This window comes from Spermophilus citellus (assembly GCF_964194105.1).
Source record: "Spermophilus citellus genome assembly, chromosome: 3".
NCBI classification, from domain to species: domain Eukaryota; kingdom Metazoa; phylum Chordata; class Mammalia; order Rodentia; family Sciuridae; genus Spermophilus; species Spermophilus citellus.
Genome location: NC_138184.1, coordinates 89,032,239 through 89,054,092, shown reverse-complemented (window position 1 = coordinate 89,054,092; position 21,854 = coordinate 89,032,239). Strand labels below are relative to the sequence as shown.

The following is a 21,854-nucleotide window of genomic DNA, read 5'->3' as shown; positions in this document are numbered from 1 at the left end:
CCCGAGGCTGCGACCCCCACCGGCCCCTGGACTCTGCCCTAGACTCATAGAGCGCGCCCACCTTGCTCCTCAAAAAGCCAGGGTCCTGCCTCCTGCAGCCCTCAGCTGGTTTTGGACTTTCACCAGGCACCTTCTTCACCAGCTCCCTAGTTACGGTTGCCACCCAAGCTCCATCCCCATGGCAACGGCTGCCGCCTGCCGGGGCATCTGACCGTAAAGCGAGAGGTCAGGGCCATGGTCACGTGCCCAGAAAGAGGCTGCGAGCCGGGCCCGCGCGCCCCCTGCCGGCCACTGGGGTAGCAGCTCTTACTCCCCTTGCTCTTTGACACTCCAGGAACTCTCCCTGGCTTTCCCCATGGTGTCATCCCTCGAGAAACTGCAACGACCAACACTGGCAATTCTGACTTTTCCAAGGCTGGCCATGATTATGTGAAGTGGAATGAACTATTTGATAAAATTCCTCTTGCCAAAAGCAAACTGAACTTCCTAGTCTCACGAATACAACACAGATCTATCACCTGCCTCTGGCTGAGACATTGAAGGCACAAAGAATTTGGGCTAGCAGGGATTGAATATTATCCAGGTTGAAGGATCTTGTTGTTCTTATCACAAAAATTCTGCAAAACCAACGTGGTTAAATCATTTAGGGTCAAACTGACTCCCAGCCAGAATCGCACAGGAGAGTGCAACAGGTGGCTATTCTGGGCTTTCCAAGGGGAGGCCTGCAGGAAACCAGCCAAGGTACTGCCACAGAAGACTCTCTGCTGCTATCATTTTAGAAGGTGAATGATTCTTCCCCACTCCCACCTCCCACCATGTCCCCACTGCTGCTAAGCTGATTCATATGCACACAGCTCAAAGGAACAAAGGAGATACCAAGGGATAAACTGAATGGTGCAAGCTGTTTATTATAGTCTGGGACTTACAAAAAGAGATGGAAAATATTTGTAATCAGAACATGGAATTTATACAGCATCCACTGGTACACAGCACGTCTGTGGCTATAAGAGGGAAGACGTGAGGCTGTACGGCAGGACAGTTGTGAGAAGATGCTCCTACGATGCCTTTCAAATTGAGCATGAAAACCCACCGAGGAAGCACACACCAATATTGACTGCCATCAGGGGAAGCTGGTATCTGCATCTAACTCCAGAAAATCCAATCCTCCAGAAAATCCAATCCTAAGTAATACAGGCTTCCTGGCAGAATGTGGCACACCTCCCCCAAAACACAAAGTGGTCTGCAAGAGCTGGGGAAATAAACACTGGAACAAGAAATTAAGATGCAGAGTCCCAGGAATCACTGAAACCCAGCTGACATCTTAAAAAGAGAGAATGAAAGGCAGAAAGCAGCATCATCTTCAACAGTCAGATCTGTAAACACAATTTTGAGCATACCTTAGTTCACAAAACTGTTGTTCTTAGGACATGGCTGGAAAGTTCGAGGGTAAAAAGTCAATTTAGAAGTAAATTTGCAGGAGTTTTTATTCTAGAAGTGTAGGGAGCTTGCTGCCTTCTGGTGAGTTACTGAAGAGGAAGCTGGCACACACTGGGCCACCCAGGGAACCTCCTGGCTTTCCTCATTCTCTAAAGGGAGCTATGGTGGCTGTAGAGGCTCAGAGGCCAAGGATACCAAACTACTGTGTCCAGAGTAGCAATGGTTCAATGCAAAGAAAGTTGCTGGTCAAATCTTGACTTCAGCCCAATTGCTGTTTTTTGTTTTGTTTTGTTTTGCCCAACTTTAAGAATATTTCAACCCCATCTGAGCTTAGGTTTTGAGAGGTTCCTAATAAATTAAGCTTGGGTGACAACACAGTCATATCAGAACTGCAAAACAGTGTTTATTTGAAAAACAAAATTCCTAAAGGAATAAAGTCACATGGGCACCTGCCAGAATAACTCCCGCCCACTTGCCCACAATCCAGAGAATTCCCATTTTGGGACATGGCCCAATGTGCCAAAGATGCCAAGCACAAATCTCATTTTTAATGCCTTAATCCAGAGAGATACATTGGGAGGCCACAGCATCTCCACCACCTAGACGTCCGGCTTCCAGCCTCTTCCAGATCCTTACTCTTTGGGAGTGAAGAGAATGAGGAAATCCCCACCAGGCCCTCGGGCAGGGCAAGGGAAGAAGCTTTCCTGTTACTGTTTCCCAGGGACAGTCATCTTTGCAGAGGAATGATGTTGCAGCTACAAGGAAGAAGAGGAATGGCATCAGTCTGGTGGCCCACTGGTGAGGGCGAGCAGGTGAGCCCTTGGGAGCTCCTCACCAACACCCTTTCATTCTCTCAAAGCAAATGCCCAGCTAATGAAAGGCCCAGAGACCCTGAGGCTCTCTCTGCCTCTACACCTAGAGCCTCCTTGCTACCATAAGCCTTTGTCTCAGTTTCTACATATTCTGGGGATTCCCACAATTCAGCAAGCCCCCTGGAATTCCCCACTTTATGGCTAACACTCCACTGACGCTGCAGTGTGCATGAGTGAGGCAGATACCTTACCCCAGCAGGCCTTTCCCAGCCCAGCGCGTTGGAACAAGCCTGAGCTGGTGTCTCTCCCCTCTACGGATTACTGTCACATTCAGGGGTTTCTGCGAGAAAAATAAGATTGTTTCAGGTTCAACTTAATATTCAAAAGGATTCAGGTTCAAACGTTGACATGTCATTTTGTGCCCACTGAGTTGACCAAGATATGTATTTTATTTTATATATTTATTTAATTTTTTTTAGCTGTAGTTGGACACAATACTTTTTATTTTATTTATTTATTTTTATGTGGTGCTGAGGCTTGAACCCAGCTCCTTGCACATGCTAGGCGAGTGCTCTACCACTGAGCCCCAGCTCCAGCCCCTAAAATTTGTATTTTAAAGCAAAACCCTGCAGTTGGCAACAGTGTGGGCCCTTGGGGCCAGTGGGAATACAAACTGGTGCCATCTTGCTGGAGAAATGTGTTCCCCTCAAAAATATTTACAGGGTACATGTAAGATACATTTTACAAAAGCATAAGAAGATATGCAAATAAAGTGTTCATTCCAGGACTGTATATATATATATATATATATATATATTCAAAAACTGAGAATACTCAAAATATCCAGCTATAAGATATTGTTCAGCTAGGCACAGTGGTGCACGTCTATAATCACAGAAATTCAGGAGGATGAGATGGGAGGATTGCATGTTTGAGGCCAGCCTCAGTAACTTGGCAGGACTCTATCTCTAAATAAAATATAAAAAAAGGGCTGGATATGTGGCTCAGTGGTTAACCCTCCCTGGTTCAATCCCCAGTACTACTACTACTACTACTACTACTACTAATAATAATAATAATAATAATTTTAAAAAGGGCTGGGGATGCAGCTCTGTGACAGAACACTTGCCTAGCATTCACCAAGTTCCAGGTTTAATCCCCATGACCACACACCAAAAAAAAAAAAAAAAAAAAAGGAGGAGGAGGAGGGAAAAAAAAGAACAAAACTGTCCAGAGTTACATCCAGTCAGGTGCGCTGGCATGTCTATAATCCCACAAGTTCAAGGCCTCCTTCCCCCCTCCACTTTCCTTGGTTCTGGGATTCAATCACCTTCCTTTGGGTGCTCTGATCCTCTCACCTCAGGACCTTGAACCTCTGGATTTGCCTTTTGGACAATTTCATACGAGTGGGTCATATAATATGTGGGCTTTTGCATCAGGTTCTTCATTTAGCACCAGGTTTTCATGGTTCACCGATGTGCTTTATTCCTTTTTTTAAAATTTTATTTGTTCTTTTTAGTTATACATGACAGTAGAGTCCATTTTGACATTCTTACAAACATGGGATATCTTATTCTAATTAGGATCCCAGTCATGTGGATGTACACGATGTTGAGATTGACTGGGGTATTCATATATGTACACAGGGAAAGTTATGTCTGATTCATTCTACTGTCTTTCCTATTCCCATCCCCACTCTCTTCCTCCTTCATTCCCCTTTGTCTAATCTATTGAATTTCTATTCTTCCTCTCACCCCCCTTGTTGTGTGATAACATCAAGAAATCAAAGAGAACATTCACCCTTTGGTTTTGGGGGATTGGCTTATTTCACTTAGCATGGTAGTCTCCAGTTCCACTTATTTACCAGCAAATGTCACAAACTCACTCTTCTTTATGGCTGAGTAATATTCTATTATACATATATACCACATTTTCTTTATCCATTCATCTGTTGAAGGGCACCTAGTTTGGTTCCATAGTTTAGCTATTGTGAATTGTGCTGCTGTAAACATTAATGTGGCTGTGTCATTGTAGTATGCTGATCTTAAATCCTTTAGATATATACCGAGAAGTGGCATAACTGAGTCAAACAGTGGTTCCATTCCTAGTTTTTTTAGGAATCTTCATATTGCTTTACAGAGTTGGTTGCACCAATTTGCAGTCCCACCAGCAATGTATGAGTGTACCTTTCCCCCCCACATCCTCACCAACATTTATAGTTACTTATATTCTTGATAATTGCCATTCTGAATGGCGTAAGATGAAATCTCAGTGTAGTTTTAATTTGCATTTCTCTAATTGCTAGAGATGGTGAACATTTTTTCATGTATTCATGTATTGTTGACCATTTTTCTTCTTTTGAAAAGCATCTGTTTAGTTCCTTTGCCCATTTACTGATTATTTGGGTTATTTGTAGTTTTTTGGTGTTAAGCTTTTTGAGTTCTTTGTATCCTGGAAATTAATGCCTTATCTGAGGTACAGGTGGCAAAGATTTTCTCCTATTCAGTAGGCTCTCTCTTCACACTCCTAATTATTTTCTTTGCTGGGAAGAAGCTTTTCAGTTTCATACCATCCCATTTGTTGATTTTATTTCTTGTACTTTAGGAGTCTTACTGATGAGGTCAGTTCCTATGGTGACATATTAGAGTGCTGGCCCTGCATTTTCTTCTAGTAGGTGCAGGGTTTCTGGTCTGATACGTAGGTCTTTGATCCACTTTGAGTTTTGTGTAGGGTGAGAGACAGGGGTTAAATTTCATTCTACTACATACAGGTATCCAGTTTTCATAGCGCCATTTGTTAAAGAGACTATCTTTTCTCCAGTGTATGTTTTTGGTGCCTTTGTCTGGTATGAGACAATTGTATTTATGTGAGTTTGTCTCTATGTCTTCTATTCTGTTGGTCGTCTTCCTGTTTTGGTGCAATGCCATGCTGTTTTAGTTACTATAATTCTGTAGTATAATTTAATGCCAGGTATTGTGATGCCTCCTTCTGGCTAAGGACTGCTTTGGCTCATTCCTTTTTTTTTTTTTTTTTTTTTTGGGACACATACCTTTATTTTATTGGTTTATTTTTTTATGTGGTACTGAGGATCAAACCCAGTGCCTCATGTGCTAGGCAAGTGGCTACCACTGAGCCACAACCTCAGGCCCTGGCTCATTCCATTTTAAGACTGAATAAAATATGCATTGTTTTTATAATAAAGACTATTTATTTATTTTTGTAATGCAGGGAACTGAATCCAGAGCTAGGCATATGCTCTATCACTGAGTCACACCCTAGCCAGACAATAATGTTTTTAACTGAAGATTTACTTTTTTGAAAATATATGCACTAGGGGCTGGGGATGTGGCTCAAGCAGTAGCATGCTCGCCTGGCATGCGTGCGGCCCAGGTTCGATCCTCAGCACCACATGCAAACAAAGATGTTGTGTCTGCCGAAAACTAAAAAAAAAATATTAAAATTCTCTCTTTCTCTAAAAAAAAAAAAAAAAAAAAAGACAAAAAATATATACAATTGATCCAGAAACTGCACCTTAAGTTATCTGAAGAAACAGAGATTTATCTACAAGATTTATCTCCATATTTCCATAAACTTGAAAACTATCTAAATGGATAAAACAGAATGCTGTTAACATTAACATTCAGCACCATGAAAATTTTTTTTGAACATATAAAAACAGATATTCAACTTTTTCCAGTAGTCAAGACAATACAAATTAAAACAAAATGTCAACTTTGCAAAAATTTTAAAAGATCAATACACATATTGATCAGGGTGTAAATTAGTAAAACCTTATCAAATTACCTTAAACATGCACACTCTTCAAGCTTATGAACCTACTTGTTAGTATCCATGGAGAGAAGCACACGTGTACAGTCACATACAGTGTGCCCCACTCTTCACACTGGCACAGAGCTGGCGATACCTAACCATCCCCAGTATCAACAACAGAGTACTACGCGACAGTGAAAAAGAGCAAGGCATGAGCCCAAGTGAACAGACCTCCAGAAACACTGTTACATGAAAACAGGAACAGGAAACAGGAGGGGGATTTGAGGTAGGGTGGCTAGGAAAGGCCTTGCTGAGAAGGTGTCAGTAGTGTAAAGAGGAGGGCAGTGAGGAAGGAAAAGCCTTGGGGTAGAGGGAACAGCAAGTACACAGGCTCTAAACAGGGATTGCGCTGAGCAACAGCTGTGAGGCAGCCAGGGCCCCATCACTGCTTCCAGGCTACCCACAGATGCCGCCCGTCAGAATATCTGGGTCCCCTCCTCCAATTCATACACGGAAATCCTGATCCCCAGTGTGAAGGTACCAAAAGGTGGGACCTCTGGTTGGCATCAGGCCATGAGAGTGGAGCCCTCATGCTGAGACTCATGAGGACGCAGTGGCAACGTGGCATCGGTGGACTGGGAAGCAGCCTGCACCAGACCCTGAGTCTGCAGGGCCTTGCTCCTGAGCTCCCCAGCCTCCAGAACAGTGAGCTGTATGCTTCTGCTGTTTGTAGCCCCAGTATATGTAGCTTCCAACCTGCCAGGGAGCCCCTGACTCCCCAACTCACCTCCTCGCTGTGCTGCACCACACTGCCAATGTTGTGCAGCGACTGGAAGTTCTGGGTGTTCACAGAGCCAAACTCCACAATCTCATCATCCACCTGCAGACCCTAAAGAGAGAAGAGGAAATGAAGACCAAGGCTAAGGGACATGTGCTCCCAGAGTTCTCCACTCTTCAAGACCCACTTCAAGCCAAGGTCAAGAGGAGATTTCCTATAAGGGAGAACAGCAGGCTGAAAGTAAACGTCATACCTCATTTAAATACCTCATGCAGGAAGGGATAGTAGGCAACTGGGCCACTTCCTCCCCAGGGTTCCTTCTAGGTCTCTCCAGAAAAATGCTTCTCTCTGGGGCCCAACCCCAGGTTCAAAGGCAGGAAGAGGCAAGCCAGTCTTAGGTCAAGATTTAGATGAGATAGATATTTGCACTCAAAGACCAAACAAGCTGTCACAGGCCTGAGGCTGACCAGGAGGAGAGTGATCCTTTGTTCTCAGTCCCAAGAAGGAAGATCACCACTCATTCACCCTTAACAAATACTGGTTGTGAACCAACTATAGCACTGTACTCGAGGCTGTGGATACGGCTGTGAATAAAACAGAGCTTGTGCACAACTTAGAGTCCTGTGATATTGGTGATCACAAGATGATTGGCAGGTCTTGGATTCAGGACCCAGTTCTTCCTCTTGGGAGCTATCAATGCCAGCACAGATTACCTCAGGTCTTCAAAGCTTTTCCTCATGGGTCAAACAGAGTAAAGATTAGCATCTATCCCAGAGGGTGGCTGTGGTGTTAAACTTAACTCCAAGTCTACATGCTAAGCTGGACACGAATGTCCACAGCAGCATTCTTCTTAACAGCTCTAAAGTGGAAACAATCCAAATGCCTATTAGCTGACAAATGGATAAACACAATCTGGCACAGCCATGCAGGGGAATATTATTCAGCCCCAAAAAGGAAGGGAGCATGGACACCTGCTGCAACACAGAGGAACCTGGAAAGCCTGATGCTGACCAAAAGACACACTACATCGACCACTCCCTTTCTATTAAAGGCCCAGGACAAGCAAATCCACAAAACAAAAGGCGGATTGGAGGTTGCCAAATCAGAGGCAGCTACCTGGGACCACAGGGCTTCTTTTTAGGATGATGAGAATGTTTTTTATTTCTGATCATGTATTCATGTGTGATCACAGGAAAGTCATGCCTGATTCATTCTCCTGAGAATTTTTTAAACTGACTGTGGTGATGGATGCACAATGCTCTGTGAAAACACTAGAAGTCTCTTAACTGTATGCTTAGATAGGTAATTTATGACGTGTGAATACTATCTCAATAATGCTATTAAATGAAAACAGCAAACAAACCCTATAAGATATACAACTCATGCCTTGAGCAAACAGTAGCTCAGCGTTCCCACCTACTCTTCAATACCAAGATAAAATGAGCCCCAAGAAGAGAGTCCCTCTCTGTCTCTGGGGACATTTCTCACCTTCCATCTTGTGTCCCAGCTGTCACTGGGAACAGGTCTCTCCCCCCACCCAGTTTGGTGAGCAGCAGGGTTTGACCCCTCTCCAAAATCCTGACCTCCTATACACAGTAGACCTTGACCAGTGCTTGTTGAAGTGTGAAGGAATTCAGAGCTGCAGCACAAAGAGATAGGGTCGGGTCCCCACAGCCTGTCCTGCCAGAGCCCATGACCACCGACCCACAGTGCTCCTCCCTGGGTATGGATTTGGGGCTGGGCTGGATTACCGCAATGCTGGCTGGAGAGCCAGGGCTGACGCTGTTCACTTTGGCGAAGGCCTGCGACAGGCCGTGGCCCTCATTGTGGCTCATCCTGTGGCTCATGGCCTCCTCCTGAGCCTCAGCCAAGTCCCGAGCCTGCTTCTCCTTGTCGTGAGCATGCAGCTGGTGTAGGGCCTCTTCTACCTGCTTCATCACCGCTTTGTGATCATTCTGCAGGCCTGGGGGGAGAACCATCACATCAGGGGCACAGGACACCTGCACTCACTCACTGAGCATTTAGAAAGTGCCTATTACATGCCAGACCAAGGGACAGAGGCTGAGGACAAATCTCGAACCAGACAAAAGGACCTTCCTTCCTGAAGTGTGCTGGCTAGAGAGAAAGCAGCTGTGGAACAGTCACCACAATAACATGCAGCGACCCCCGTGTGGGCCCAGCCAGTCGAGGACATCAGGCAGGGTTTCCCAAAGGCAGGACAGCCCTGGCTGAGACCTAAGGGAGAGCGGAAGTATACCTCAATTGTGAGTGAAGGGCAAGCATGGTGCTCAAGCAATTGAGTAAGGCGGGCTCTGCACAAGAAAGATGTCACTTTGCTCCTTATAGTTTGAGAAAGAAAATTGAGGCATAAGCCTCATAATACATGCTGGGGCACTCTACCCTGTCTGGGAGAGGCCGCAGTTGTTAGCTAAAGGCTCCTTGCTACTGGGCTCTATCCAACTAGAGCGATTGGCAGGCAAGGACCATGTCTCCAAATCCTTGGTTTTCCTAGGGAGAAAAAAAAAAAAAAAGGAAACTGAGAGCTTATGGATGAAATTCTCTGATTTTCTGGTACAAAAGGCTAATTCAAAATAATCACCATGCCAGTCAAACAAGTCCTGCCTAGGTTAGTCCAGCATAGCACTGGCATTTTGATAACTGTTTTTTAACCTCAAAACAACTTATCCTGCTACTCTGGATTCCACCTCTTTGCCCACACAAATCCCTCTTCAGAGTTTCAAAGAAGGCCTGGGCACACCTTCACTGTCACCCACATCTGGCATCTGTGGGACACAGCCTGTCAGACTTTCCAGGAGCCTTCGACTGTGGGCTTAACTCCATCCCTGTCACTATGGAGCAAAGGCAAGGTCCTCAGATATTCCAGGACTCAAGTACTCAACCCACAGGAGCAGGCGGGAGGAAAGAAACCAGAACTGAGCAAATGGAGACACATCCTGGCAGGAAGGCTAAAAACAAAAAGTCCACCACCATGTGGAGAGGTCCATGAGGGTCCCAAGAATCCCCATCAATGCCCAACACCTAGTCAATACTTAATACACAACTACTGGGTAACAGAATAAATGCCTTTATTCACAATATATTACAATTCTATCAGAATTGAAAAAAATTTTTTGATAAATCTTTCTGCAGTAGATTTCAAAAACCAAATTTGCAGTTACAACAAATATACCAGGCTAATAAGCTACTAATCAGGGGAAACTGGGTACAAAATATGTGGGACCTTTCTACATTAATTTCCCAATTTTTACATAAATCTGAACTGTTCTAAAAAATAAAGCCCGTTTTAAAAATACAATAGATTAGTGAGGAAAGGGGAGGGTAAGAGAGGGTAAAGGGTGGATATGATCAAAGTATGTTACACATATGTATAAACATGCCACAATACAGCCTTTACTCTACACAATTAATACACAAACACAAAAACAAAATGTGAGCCCATGGCCATGCCAATAATCCCAGCAGCTCAGGAGGCTGAGGCAGAAGGATCACAAGTTCAAGGCCAATCTCAACAATTTAGCAAAACATCGCCTCAGAATTAAATAAAAAAGGCTGAGGATGGAGCTCAGCAGTAAAATGTCCCTTCAAATCCCCAGTACTACAAAATTTTTTTTAAAAATTAAAAAATAAACTTGTGAGAATAATTTTTCAAAAGAAGACCAATGAGGAAGAATTGCTCAACAGAACTTATGTGTGGTAAAGTCATTAAGATGGCACCATAGGGCACCCAAAGAATAGATCAATAGGACAGTGAAAAAAGACCAAGAATAGACCTAAGCATGAGTGAGAATGTGGTATGTGGCAACGCTAGCATTTTAAATTAGAGGGAAAGAGGAGACTATTAATAAATGGTTAGAATATCAAAATAATCATTTGGAGAAAAAGAAGTCAGCAGGTGCTGAGTAGCTCAGTCCCCCTGCAATCTCCCCAGGGTCCTCCTAATGTAGAGGCACACTGCCACATCCCAGGGACTCTAAAGGTTTAGACAAAGTCCCCAAACTTCCCTCAAGCCTGGTCTTATTAACATGGCTTTCCCCTTCTCTGTGTCTTCCTATTTCCTATTTATTTTAATCTACAAATGAAGTTCTTCTTTTACCAAAATCTTTAGGGTCAACTGACACTCTTAAAAGGTGTCCCATTATCTTATTGTGGCGTGGGGAACTTCAGCTCTGTCAACCCTGGGGTTCCATGTCCCACCAGGGCATGCTGCAGGTGAAACCAGGGTTCAAACAGATTAAATGTCATTCCTTCAGTGAAAAGCACAGATGATAAATTCCCTTGTAATGAGAGTCCATGGTCAAGACCTACCGCTGCCTACCAGGGGCAGGGTGAGGTGCCCACGGCCTCATCTCTGGAGTAGGTGAACACCTGACCTGCCATGGCAAAAGGAACTTGGCAGACGTGGTTAAGGACCCTGAGATGGGGAGATGGCCCTTCATCACAGTGGTCTTGAGAAGTGAAAGAGGAGACAGGAGAGTGAGAGAAAGAGACGAAGACAGAATCAGAGGCAGGGGAGATGCAACGGCCTTCAAGACGGAGATGTCCAGGGGACGGGAAATACAGGTGGCCTCCCGATGCGGGAACACGCAAGGAAATGGGACCTTCCCTGAACTTACACAAGGAGCCAGCCCTGCGGACTCTTTGAGTTTAGTCCAGTGAGACCCATCTTCACTTCTCACCTCCAGAAAAGTAGGCTCAATGTGTGTGGTTTAAAGGCAGGAAGTCTTGTGGGCATTTGTTACAACAGAAACAGAAAACCAGCACTCAGCCTCTGCTCTCTCCCAGTCCCTTAGCTAAAAGCAAATGAATGCATAAAAGATTTCATTCAGGACAGTGATGCGCCTGCGCCTGCGGTTGGTCCCCAGCTTTCCTGATGGGCAGAAGGGCCTATGAGGGGAAGGAGAAGTTGACAGAATGGGCAGGAGGCGGGACTTCAGAAAAGATCCTAGAGAGGGGGTGCTGGCTGGCGCTGGACTCCCCATCTCTTCCTGCCTTTTCCTTCCTGCTTGCAACACAGGCTGCTGACCCCAAAGGAGATGCAGAACCTGGACCTGTGCTCAGCAGCCCAGTGTACACATTTCATGTCTTTTGTTGGAGTGACCATAGTCAGGTCACTACCCTAAACAGCCGAACATGTTCCCTAACACACACACAATGGATTTGACCAGGACCTTAAGCAGCACTGGACTTGGGCTTCTGTAGATCAACAAAGTTTTCTTTCTTTTTTTTTTTTCTTCAACAAAGTTTTCTTAAGAACAAAACGAAAAAAATGAAAGCCTCCATGTAGAACCCTCGAGTCTAACTTGCTCCCTTCAGTATGTCCCTTGGTGGGGGCAGTGAGATAATCACATCAAGGAGAGGGGTCAGCAGATATCCTGAATATAGGCCATTCCATTCGTGGGCCTTTAGCATCCCGCCATTTAACAAGGAACCCATGAGGGCCACTCACAGATGATGTTGTGCCTCGCGGTGCGGACCTGGTACACGTCCACGTCTGCCCGGGGGTAGCCCTCGAAGTCCACCAGTGGCTCGTTCATCCCAACTCCTTTTTGCTGGAGGAAAAACATGTGTTCAAAAGATGTCACAGGTGGAGCATTCTCCATAAGCCATTCCCCAGACCCTTGCCCTTCTGAGCTGTAATACAGGTGCAGGAGAGGTGTTTATCTCATGACTTCACAACTACCTGTGAGGTGGGACTAGCCTTTCATCTTTAATATTTAAATTATAAATATTATGCATGAACATGTTCTTTTCTGAAGTTAAAACAGGGAACACAAAGCTGAGGTTCCCCCCGAGGATCACCATGAGCCCACCTCTCCACCAACTCCCCCAAATCCTCCTTCCCCCAGACAGCTGGCACCCAGCTAGTCACCCTGAAGTTGGAGGGGGGTGAAAACCCCACAGAGCTCCCAGCTGTGGCTGAGTTTTCAGTCTTCTAAAAATTAAAAGCTCTACAAGGGCTTTCCAAGATGCTTTTTGTCCTTGGAAGGATAAAGACATTACTGGCGACCTCCAAGGAGGGGCACTGTTGTCAGGAGTGGAAAAAAGACTTTTCATCTCATCTTTTTCTTTCATATTTTTGCAGGCTTCAAATTTTGACAATGGGAATGTATTCCCTATTCAAAATAATACATTTATTTTAACATTTTATTTTGAGACAGGGTCTCACTAGTTTTCCTAGGATGGCCTCTAACCTCTGGGCTCGAGTGATCTCCCTGCCTCAGCCTCCCAAGAAGCTGGGACTACAGGAAGAGGTATGTGCCACCAACAAAACTTGCCTTACTACTTTAAAGTCTCTTCCTATATAAATCAAGGGACAGTACATAAAAATAACCAAACATGTCACACGGTGTAAGGCAGGGGCTTTGTACCTGGTTAGACAACTTGAGTCCCTGTTCTGCCATGGAGCTGCTGGCGCCTGTGCCTTGCCCTCCCCTCTCTATGCCTCAGTTTCCTCACTGCATGATGGGAACAGACTCGCCCCCCCCCCCCCCCCCGCCGCTGCAAGAACTAATGACCTGAGCTCTGTGGACACTCAGCATAGAGCCAAGCATATCCATAGTGTAGAGGGCTGAATAGTGCCCCCCCAAAGATATGACCACATCCTCACCCCCAGAACCTCTGAATGTGACGTTATCTGGGAAAAGGTCTTTGCAGATGTGATTAAGCTTAGGCTCTTGATACAAGATCATCCTGGATTCCTCATGGGCCTAAAACCAGTGACGGTGTCCTTGAAACAGAAAGGCAAAGGGGGAGCTGAACACAGCTGGACAGAAGGCCAGGTGGAAATGAAGGCAGGGACTGAGGTCACACAGCTGCAAGCCAAGGACTGCAGGTGCGACCGGAAACCGAGGGGGCATAGGGCACAGGACACAGGACAGGAACCGAGAGCCTCCAGAAGGGACCAATCCTACTGACACACCATGATTTTAGACTTCAGCCTCTAAAATTGAGAGAGAATTCTTTTTTTTTTTTAAGAGAGAGAGAGAATTTTTTTAAATATTTATTTTTTAGTTTTCGGTGGACACAACATCTTTATTTTTTTATTTTTATGTGGTGCTCAGGATGGAAACCCAGTGCCCCGCGCATGCCAGGCGAGCGCGCTACTGCTTGAGCCACATCCCCAGCCCCAAGAATAAATTCTTTTTAAACCACCAACTTTGTGGCAATTTGTCAGAGAGGCCCCAGGAAACTACCATGCATAGAAAATAACAAATGGAGTCTAATTATTTGTCACTCCAGAGACAAGCTGCCCAGTGTGCACAGCACTGACAGAGCTACCTGTTCACTTTCCTCACCTCTTCTCTGGAAACCTCTGTGTACCCCCAGACCAGTTCCCTGTTGAGGGAGAGGGTTCAACACTCGTCCTCAACACAGAGGGCTCTGGTACGTGTCTCCTATCTTCCCACAAACACCAGGAGGGACTGGCCTCACAGAATCAACACTACATAAGACACTGCTTCCTAAAGGGTGGGACCTACACCAGTGGCAGCTCATAGGTCTAAACAACACTAACTCTGAAATACTTGTTATTACTTGTCTTTCTATGAGAGACATCCCAGTGGCTGAGGGCGGCTTCTCACCATGGTTTTGATTTGCATTTCACCAACAGCTACTCACAGCACTGTTTCATGTGCTTATTGGCCATTTGGATTTACTATATTTTCTTTGGAAAATGTCTACTCAGATTCTTTGCTTATATTTTGAGTTGTCTTTTTACTATAGAGTTGTAAGTGCACTTACTAAATTCTAGATGCTACCCTTACCAGATATTTTCTAAGGATTTTCCCATTTTATGGCTTGTCTTTTCATCTTCTTGATTATATGCTTTGAAACATGACTTTAATTTTGAAATCCAATTTATCATTTTTGCTTTCATATCTTGTGCTCTTGGTGTCATATCTAAGAAGGTTTTAACTAACTCAAGTTCACTTAGATTTATGCCTATGCTTTATTCTAAGAAATTCAAATGAGCTGGACACCTGGCAAACGCCTATAATCCCAGGGGCTCATGTGGCTGAGGTTGGAGGATTGGAAGTTCAGAGTCAATTAGGCCATAAGCAACTTAATGAGACCCTGTCTCAAGATAAAAAAATAAAAAGGGCTGGGAACGTGGCTCACTGATTAAGCATCCCTGGGTTCATCCCTGGTACAAAAAAAAAAAAAAAAAAAAGTTAGACTTTTAACTCTCCATTAAAGGAAAATCAAACATAGAGTAGGATTTCAGGCATAAAGCCTTCAGCAGGCAACAAAGCACAGGTAGAAGCAATTGATGTACAGTATCACCTTAATATGTACCTCATATTTGAGGGAAGAAATCGAAATTTTTCATATACAGAGGAATTACAGATTTTTATTTTAAAATAAAAATATCTGAGTAATATCAATATCAATGTAATAATTGTATAAGATGTGGATAGTTCTGTCTGCGGTAGAAAAAGTAAGTAAGATTGGAGAAATTGCAGGCAATCTTCTTGAAAGTTCTGGACTGAACAGATCTGTGGTCTGAATCCCACACACGACTTTGAGCAAGTGACTTCCCTTTTCCGAGCTTCAAGGGCACTACCAACTTCATGGTGTAGTTGTCGGGGTTCCTGATAAAACCCACAACCCAGCACCCTTCAGGGGTCAGGTGTGCACCCAGTAAAGGTACCTTGGCCTCCACAGGATACATCTTTTCCCATCACACCTATTTGGATATAATTAGCTTCCTCTTCCACTGCAAAGTGATTTGTGGTCTTACACCAAGTGGCATAAGGAACACTCCCTTCTTTGGAGTCAGACAGACCTGAGAAGCACTCCACTCCTGCCATTGCGGAACCAGGCAAGCTTTTGCCCCATTCTGGGTCTCTGTTTCTTCCTTGGACAAAAACGATATCAGGCCTTGTCAGTCAAGATGTAGTCCTTACACTATCCGCATCAGCATCAACCAGATGCCAGGTGATTCTCACCTATACTGAGACTCAGTGGACGCTGAGGTAAAACATCAGCAAAGCCAACTGACTACCGCCCCTGCCTCTGCTAATATTGCAGCTCTGTGGCTCCAGGCAGGTCGAAGGAACGCCGCGGCGACCCCTTCCCTAAGGTGGGGACAGAACATCTCCCACCTCAAGGGTCGCCACGAGGATTAAGCGGGCAGGCCAACGAAAGCGCCAGGCACAGAGAGAAGACGCCACAAACGCGTGCCAGAACTGCCAACCCAGCGGCTGAAGCTGCCGCCGCCGAGGCCCGCACTGCCTGCTGCTCACGGGCCTCCCCGGGAGCGGAAGACCCACGAACCGCGCCCGAGCGGGGCTCCAGCCTCCCGGTCTCCCGGCCCCCGGCCCTCCCATGCCCACGCCGGCCGCGCTCCGAGCCCCCACTCACGCCCTCCAGCACTTCGTAATTGGCCTTGATCTGCGCCTCGATCTCCTCCTTGCGACGCATCAGCTCGTGGATGTCGCTGACAGTCGCCGCTCGGGCCCCCGACGAGCTTCCACTCTGCCCCGCGTCCCTATCCGACATCGCGGACCGCTGTCAGGGATCCTGGACGCCTGGCTTCCGGTTACGGACCCCGGAGGAGACCGGGGCTACGGCTCCACCCACGGGCCAAAACACCTCGGCCGTGAGAGAACGCCAGGAGAGGCGAAGCGAGGGGCGGGGCTATCATAAGCCACACCCCCGTATGAACCCGTGGTCTTAGCCCTAACACAGGGAGGCCTGGGTTCTCCTACCGCTACGCAGAAGAGCACGCAGGCAGGTGACTCATTTTCGTTCGTTCTCATTCACGCAACAAACATTTTTAAGCGCCTGCTGTATTTATGTGCCACAGAACTCTGCCCTGGCGCTCCAATTCAATTCTTCATGTCTTCAGAGACCTTAAAGATTTACAAAATACATCCCCACCCCTCAATCCAGTTCAAATCCACTCTCTTGACACTTAAAATGATCTGTGTGACTTTAGATAAGCTACTTTGCCTCTCTAAGCCTCAGTTTCCTCACTGTAAAACGGTATACTGCGTCGATAGCACTCTATATCACAGGGCTGTCCTGCCAACAATTATTCTGAACGCTTCCTATCTGCACACGCTGCCCTTGGTCTGGAGTGATGAAGATCTGTGCATTAGGTATTACGTCCTCTATAAATTGTGGTAAAAATACTAGCCATGAGGAGCTGGGGGCATAGATCAAGGGTAGAGACTTGATAGCTTGTGCACTTGGGGGGGAATGATAATAATTATTTATCAAATACTTAAGTTATGCCAAGATACTGTTCTGAAATCAGTGTCCAAAATGTATCAATTCACCAACCCAATGAAGTCAGGAGCATTGTTATCCCCACTTGACGGCTGCGGAGACCATCGCAATAACCCACTTAGCCAACGAGCAAAACAGGAAGCCTGCTTTCCAATCCAGCTGAACCAAACAATCAGACTTAACAGGTGCAACCAACAGTTTACAAAAGAAATAGAACTCTACACTAGTCTTCCTCTATTTTATGTAATCAATTGTTTAAAAAAAAACTAACATTTTAAACAATGACCAAAAAGAAAATGAGAGAGCATACTAAGTGCACATCTTCACATGTATGCCTAATATTCTGCACTGAGCAAGACACATCACCTATGAAGTATTCAAATATGTTTGGCCTGAATCTAGTCGTGGAAAAATACCCAAACAAATGCAAAGCAAGGGGACATTTTCAAAACAACTGGCCTGAATGCTTCAGAAAGGTCAATGTTGTGAAATACACACACACACACACACTCTCACAGATGGGATGGGATTAACTAGGTGTTTGCCTAGATCAAAGAAAAATACAGAGATGCAAGAACTAAATACAATGTGTATTTATTGACTGGATTCTGTGTCTTCCCCCAAAAAAACCTATAAAAAATATTCTGTTAAATAAATTTGAATATGAATAGTATATTGTTGATGTTAAATTTCTAGATTTCAGTGCTTGCACTGTGATTATATAAGATAATATCCTGTAGTATTAATGCACAAGAGGGGAGACTTTTTTCATGGGTCAGAAAAAAAATAGAGATGAGTATATATTTGTACACAATTGAACAGCAAAATAAATGCAGCAAGATGTAAATAATTGATGACTAGAGGAAAATACAAATGGTCTTTTTACTATTTTTGCAATTGTATTTAAGTTTAAAATAATTTCAAATAAAAAGTTAAAAAATCTTTAAACAAGTAGAAAAAGAAAACAGTGGAACTGATTGCAGTAGGCCTCCTATATTTTGTTTGATCATCTCTTTTTTAAAAAAGTTCTTCAAACCTTGACCAGAAAGAAAGGGGCAGGGTGATGAAAAAGAGAACAACTAAATAAAATGCCTATTCCTTGGTTGGATAGTGGATTTCTCTCTCTCTCTCTCTCTCTCTCTCTCTCTCTCTCTCTCTCTCTCGTGAAAAGAAGTAGCTTTTATTATTTGGGCCAATTGGACTTTTGCTAAATTCTAGTATATCAACATTATATATTTTTAATAATATCATGACATGGCAATTACATAAAAGAATCTCCTTATTCAAAGTGATTAGTGATTTCTGCAACAACTTCCGAGTGGCTAAGGAAAAAAATGATACAAGCAAGTGGGGAAAAGCAAAATGTAACAATTTGTAAATCTGAGTGAAAGGTATACCAATGTCTGTGGAAACTGTCTTGCAAGCCTCTGAGGTTTGAAATTTTTCCAAGTAAAATGTAGGGAGAGAAGATTTCCACCAGGGCCAACTAAAACCAGAGCTATTGTGCGTCACTATGACTTTTGTCATTGTCATTGTGGTTGTGGTTATTATGGGAAACCTAGACCCTGTCCCTTGTACTGCTGTCATAGTTTCAAATCCATTATCCTCTCCATCTCCACTCTCATCCCTGCCCCCAGTCTTTCCCTGATTGCAGCAGCCTCTGAACTGGTCTCCATTAACCTGTTCCAAACAGCAACCAGAGGAACCTTTCCAAAGAGGACATGGTCACTCTGCTGCTTAAAGGACTTCAACGGCTTTCTGGTGCACTTTTCTTTTCCTTCAAGTCCTTCTGATGGCTGCTTGCTTTTAGGCCCCCAGGCCCACACCCTCCACTCCCTCCTTCCCCCACTCTGAACTTCCAACAGTTGCTGGCACATGGACTGTGCACTCCCTCTGAGCCCTGGGTCTCAGTGCCTGCTTGTCTCTCCCCTCGTGCATCCCAGGCCAGACTCCAACTCCTCCTCCAATATCCAGCTCCAACATTGCTGGCCCTGGGAATCATTCTGTGACCCACCTCAAAGTGAACAATTTTCTGTACTTTCTTACCCGGTGTTGTCAACACGTTTACTTGTGTGTCCCAGGCATTGGGGACTCTCAGAGGATGTGGACATAGGTGTGTTTATCTTCAAATATTTGCCTGAATGTTCTGAGAATTCTAAGGGAAAGGTGGAGAGAAACACAGGGCCCGTTTTTGGGCTGCTTTCCCACCTTTCATTCCCCAACAGGGCGTGTGTCTAGGAAGCCACCAGAACCAGGAGCACCTGGACTGTTGGCCTCCTCCAAACATCCTGGTCTTGCTCACCTTCATTTCAGAACAAGGAGGCCGCCAAGAGAGGAGGGACTGGGAGGCAGAGCCAGGGACCTGGGGTTCCCCTAGGAAGACCTAGCCCATCATAATCCACATGGCCCGACTCCGGGACTCACCAGATAGTTCATATTTCCTCTCAGCCATAGCCTAGGAGTCAGGTGAACTGACAAGTCCATTTTCTTCTCCTCTCCTCATTTCCTGTGTCTAAAAACCGAGGGGCTGGAGTTTGTGGTCCAAAAGGGTGGCAGGTTTGTGTGAGTGGCTTGTGAAGACTTTCTAAGAAATTTCAACTTGTTGCACAATCAGCATGAGGCCTCATCACAAAGCAGCTGGTGCTCAGAAGGAAGCCAGAGGAGTGTTTAATGCAGGGGCTACTTACCAAGCATAGGCCATGTTAAGGGAGCAAAAAGGATGAAGCTGCCTGGGGTGGCCAGCTTGGGGGTTCATCACCACCAGGTACCAGGGGGGACAAGGGAGGCGCTATGGTTTGAATGTCCCCACCAAACCCAATGCTGAACTTTGATGCCCATCACGAGGTATCCAGAGGTGGGAGTTGAAAGAGCTGACTAAGTACTGAGCCTTCATGCATGGAGAAGCGATTCCTGGATTAATGGGTCATCTCGAGAGCTATTACAAACCCCAGCTTTGTTCTGTCTCACATGTAACCCTCTGACCACGTCATGCTCAGAGTCACCTCAGGAATCTGCAGGGAATCAAACTTTGAACCTCCCAGCCTGCAGAGCCACAAGATGAATAAATCTTTATTCTTCATAAAGTATCCAGTCTCAGGTATTTTGTTATAGCAACATCAAACAGACTAAGACAGGTAGGCAGCTCTTCGGGAATCTAGAGGGAACTGTAGCCACCCCATAGGAAAGTGGCCTTTAGTAGGGGAACCCAGCTGTACTAAAACAACATGTAGCAGAGAGGAAGTAAAAGGGATACCAATCACAGTTGCCAATATTTAAGCATTTGGAAAAATAAGTCAGGGAACCACACAATAAACAACTGTATTTTTATACAACAAAGTCAACTCCCCTGTATGCAGGGTACAGAGTATGCTTCAAATGACTGCATGAGAATGGAGAAAGTGGGTGGTTATGTATGTTAAGGTGTTAACGTTTAGTTCCTCAGCAAAGTGTGGGACAGGGGAGAAAGTAACTTTTAAGAATAGATTATTTATTAATGCTAGTTCACAGTAATTATTAAAAGTAACAGGGCTGTGGGTATGCTTAACATAAATGGCCCCCAGGTTCAAGCTCAGCACCAAAATAATGAATGAATAACAAGAAAGAAATTTTGGGGGTGGGGTTGTACCTCAGTGGTAGAGAGAGCGCTTGCCTCACACCCATGAGGCCCTGGTTCATTCCCCAGCACCACATTAAAAAGAAGAAGAAAAAAAAGAAAGATATTGTGTCCATCTACAACTAAAAATATATTTAAAAAAAAAGAAAGAAAGAAACTATTTGTGCTGGGGCATGGTCCAGTGGTAGAATACTTGCCTACCATGCGGAAGCCTTGGACTTAGTCCCCACCACCTGGAAAGGAAAGAGCTGTTACAAACAGCATTCAGGTGAGGTGGATCACCCTGGATGGCAAGACTTAGCAACAATTTAAATGTTTTGTTCTAGGAAATGGTTAAAGAAATTATGATACAGTCTTTCAATGGAAAACACACACACACACACACACACATACAGAAGCATATGTACAAATATGTATACATATTGCCATGAAAGTATATACAAAGTATATGTAAAAATTATCTACAGAAAATATATCCATACATGTGGATCTATGTATGACCAAACCATCCACCATGGTTGTTTATGGATAAAAAATTATCAGTGGTTTTGTTTTCTTTGTCTTTTCCATCTTTTTAGTTTAAACTTAATTATGCATATTTTCTTTTTTCCCTGAGTTAGCTTATTTTTGCTGTAAATAGCAATATAAAACTCACATCAGGCCAGGCTTGGTGGTGCATGCCTGTAATCCCAGCAGCTCAGGAGGCTGAGGCAGGAGGACCATGAGTTCAAAGCCAGCATCAGGAAAAGCGAGGGGCTAAACAACTCAGTGAGACCTTGTCTCTAAATAAAATACAAAATAGGGCTGGGGATGGGGCTAGTGGCTAAGTGCCCCAAAGTTCAATCCCCAGTACCCACTCATCCCTGCCCCCCCCCCAAAAAAATAGAGCTTAGGACGTAGCTCAGTGGCAGAGCACACCTGGGTTCAATCCCTAGGACAGAAAAAAAAAAGGCTCATATAATTGATCACTCAGGGCTGGGGATACTGCTTCAATGATAGAGGATTTCCCTAGCGGTTGGGCCTTGGGTTTGACCTTAACCACTGTAAAATAAGAAATCAAACTGAAAAAAAATATATATATATATATATATATGTGTGTGTGTGTGTGTGTGTTTCTCCCATGTGGTGCCAAGGATCAAACCCAGGGCCTCACACCTGTAGGCAAGTGCTCTATCATCCAGCTCCACCT

At 44.8% G+C, this 21,854-nt stretch overlaps 1 protein-coding gene across 1 annotated transcript; it reads right to left on the bottom strand.

Annotated features, from left to right (window-relative positions):
* Positions 1-888: 888 nt before the first annotated feature.
* Positions 889-16,404, bottom strand: LOC308645993 (26S proteasome non-ATPase regulatory subunit 9). The gene is made up of 6 exons (XM_081288455.1): positions 16,183-16,404; positions 12,266-12,368; positions 8,550-8,761; positions 6,808-6,909; positions 2,501-2,589; positions 889-2,192 (listed from the first exon to the last, which is right to left on the bottom strand). The coding sequence occupies exons 1-6, from the start codon at positions 16,318-16,320 to the stop codon at positions 2,165-2,167; spliced, it is 672 nt and encodes a 223-aa protein (XP_081144581.1). The 5' UTR covers positions 16,321-16,404; the 3' UTR covers positions 889-2,164.
* Positions 16,405-21,854: the final 5,450 nt, after the last annotated feature.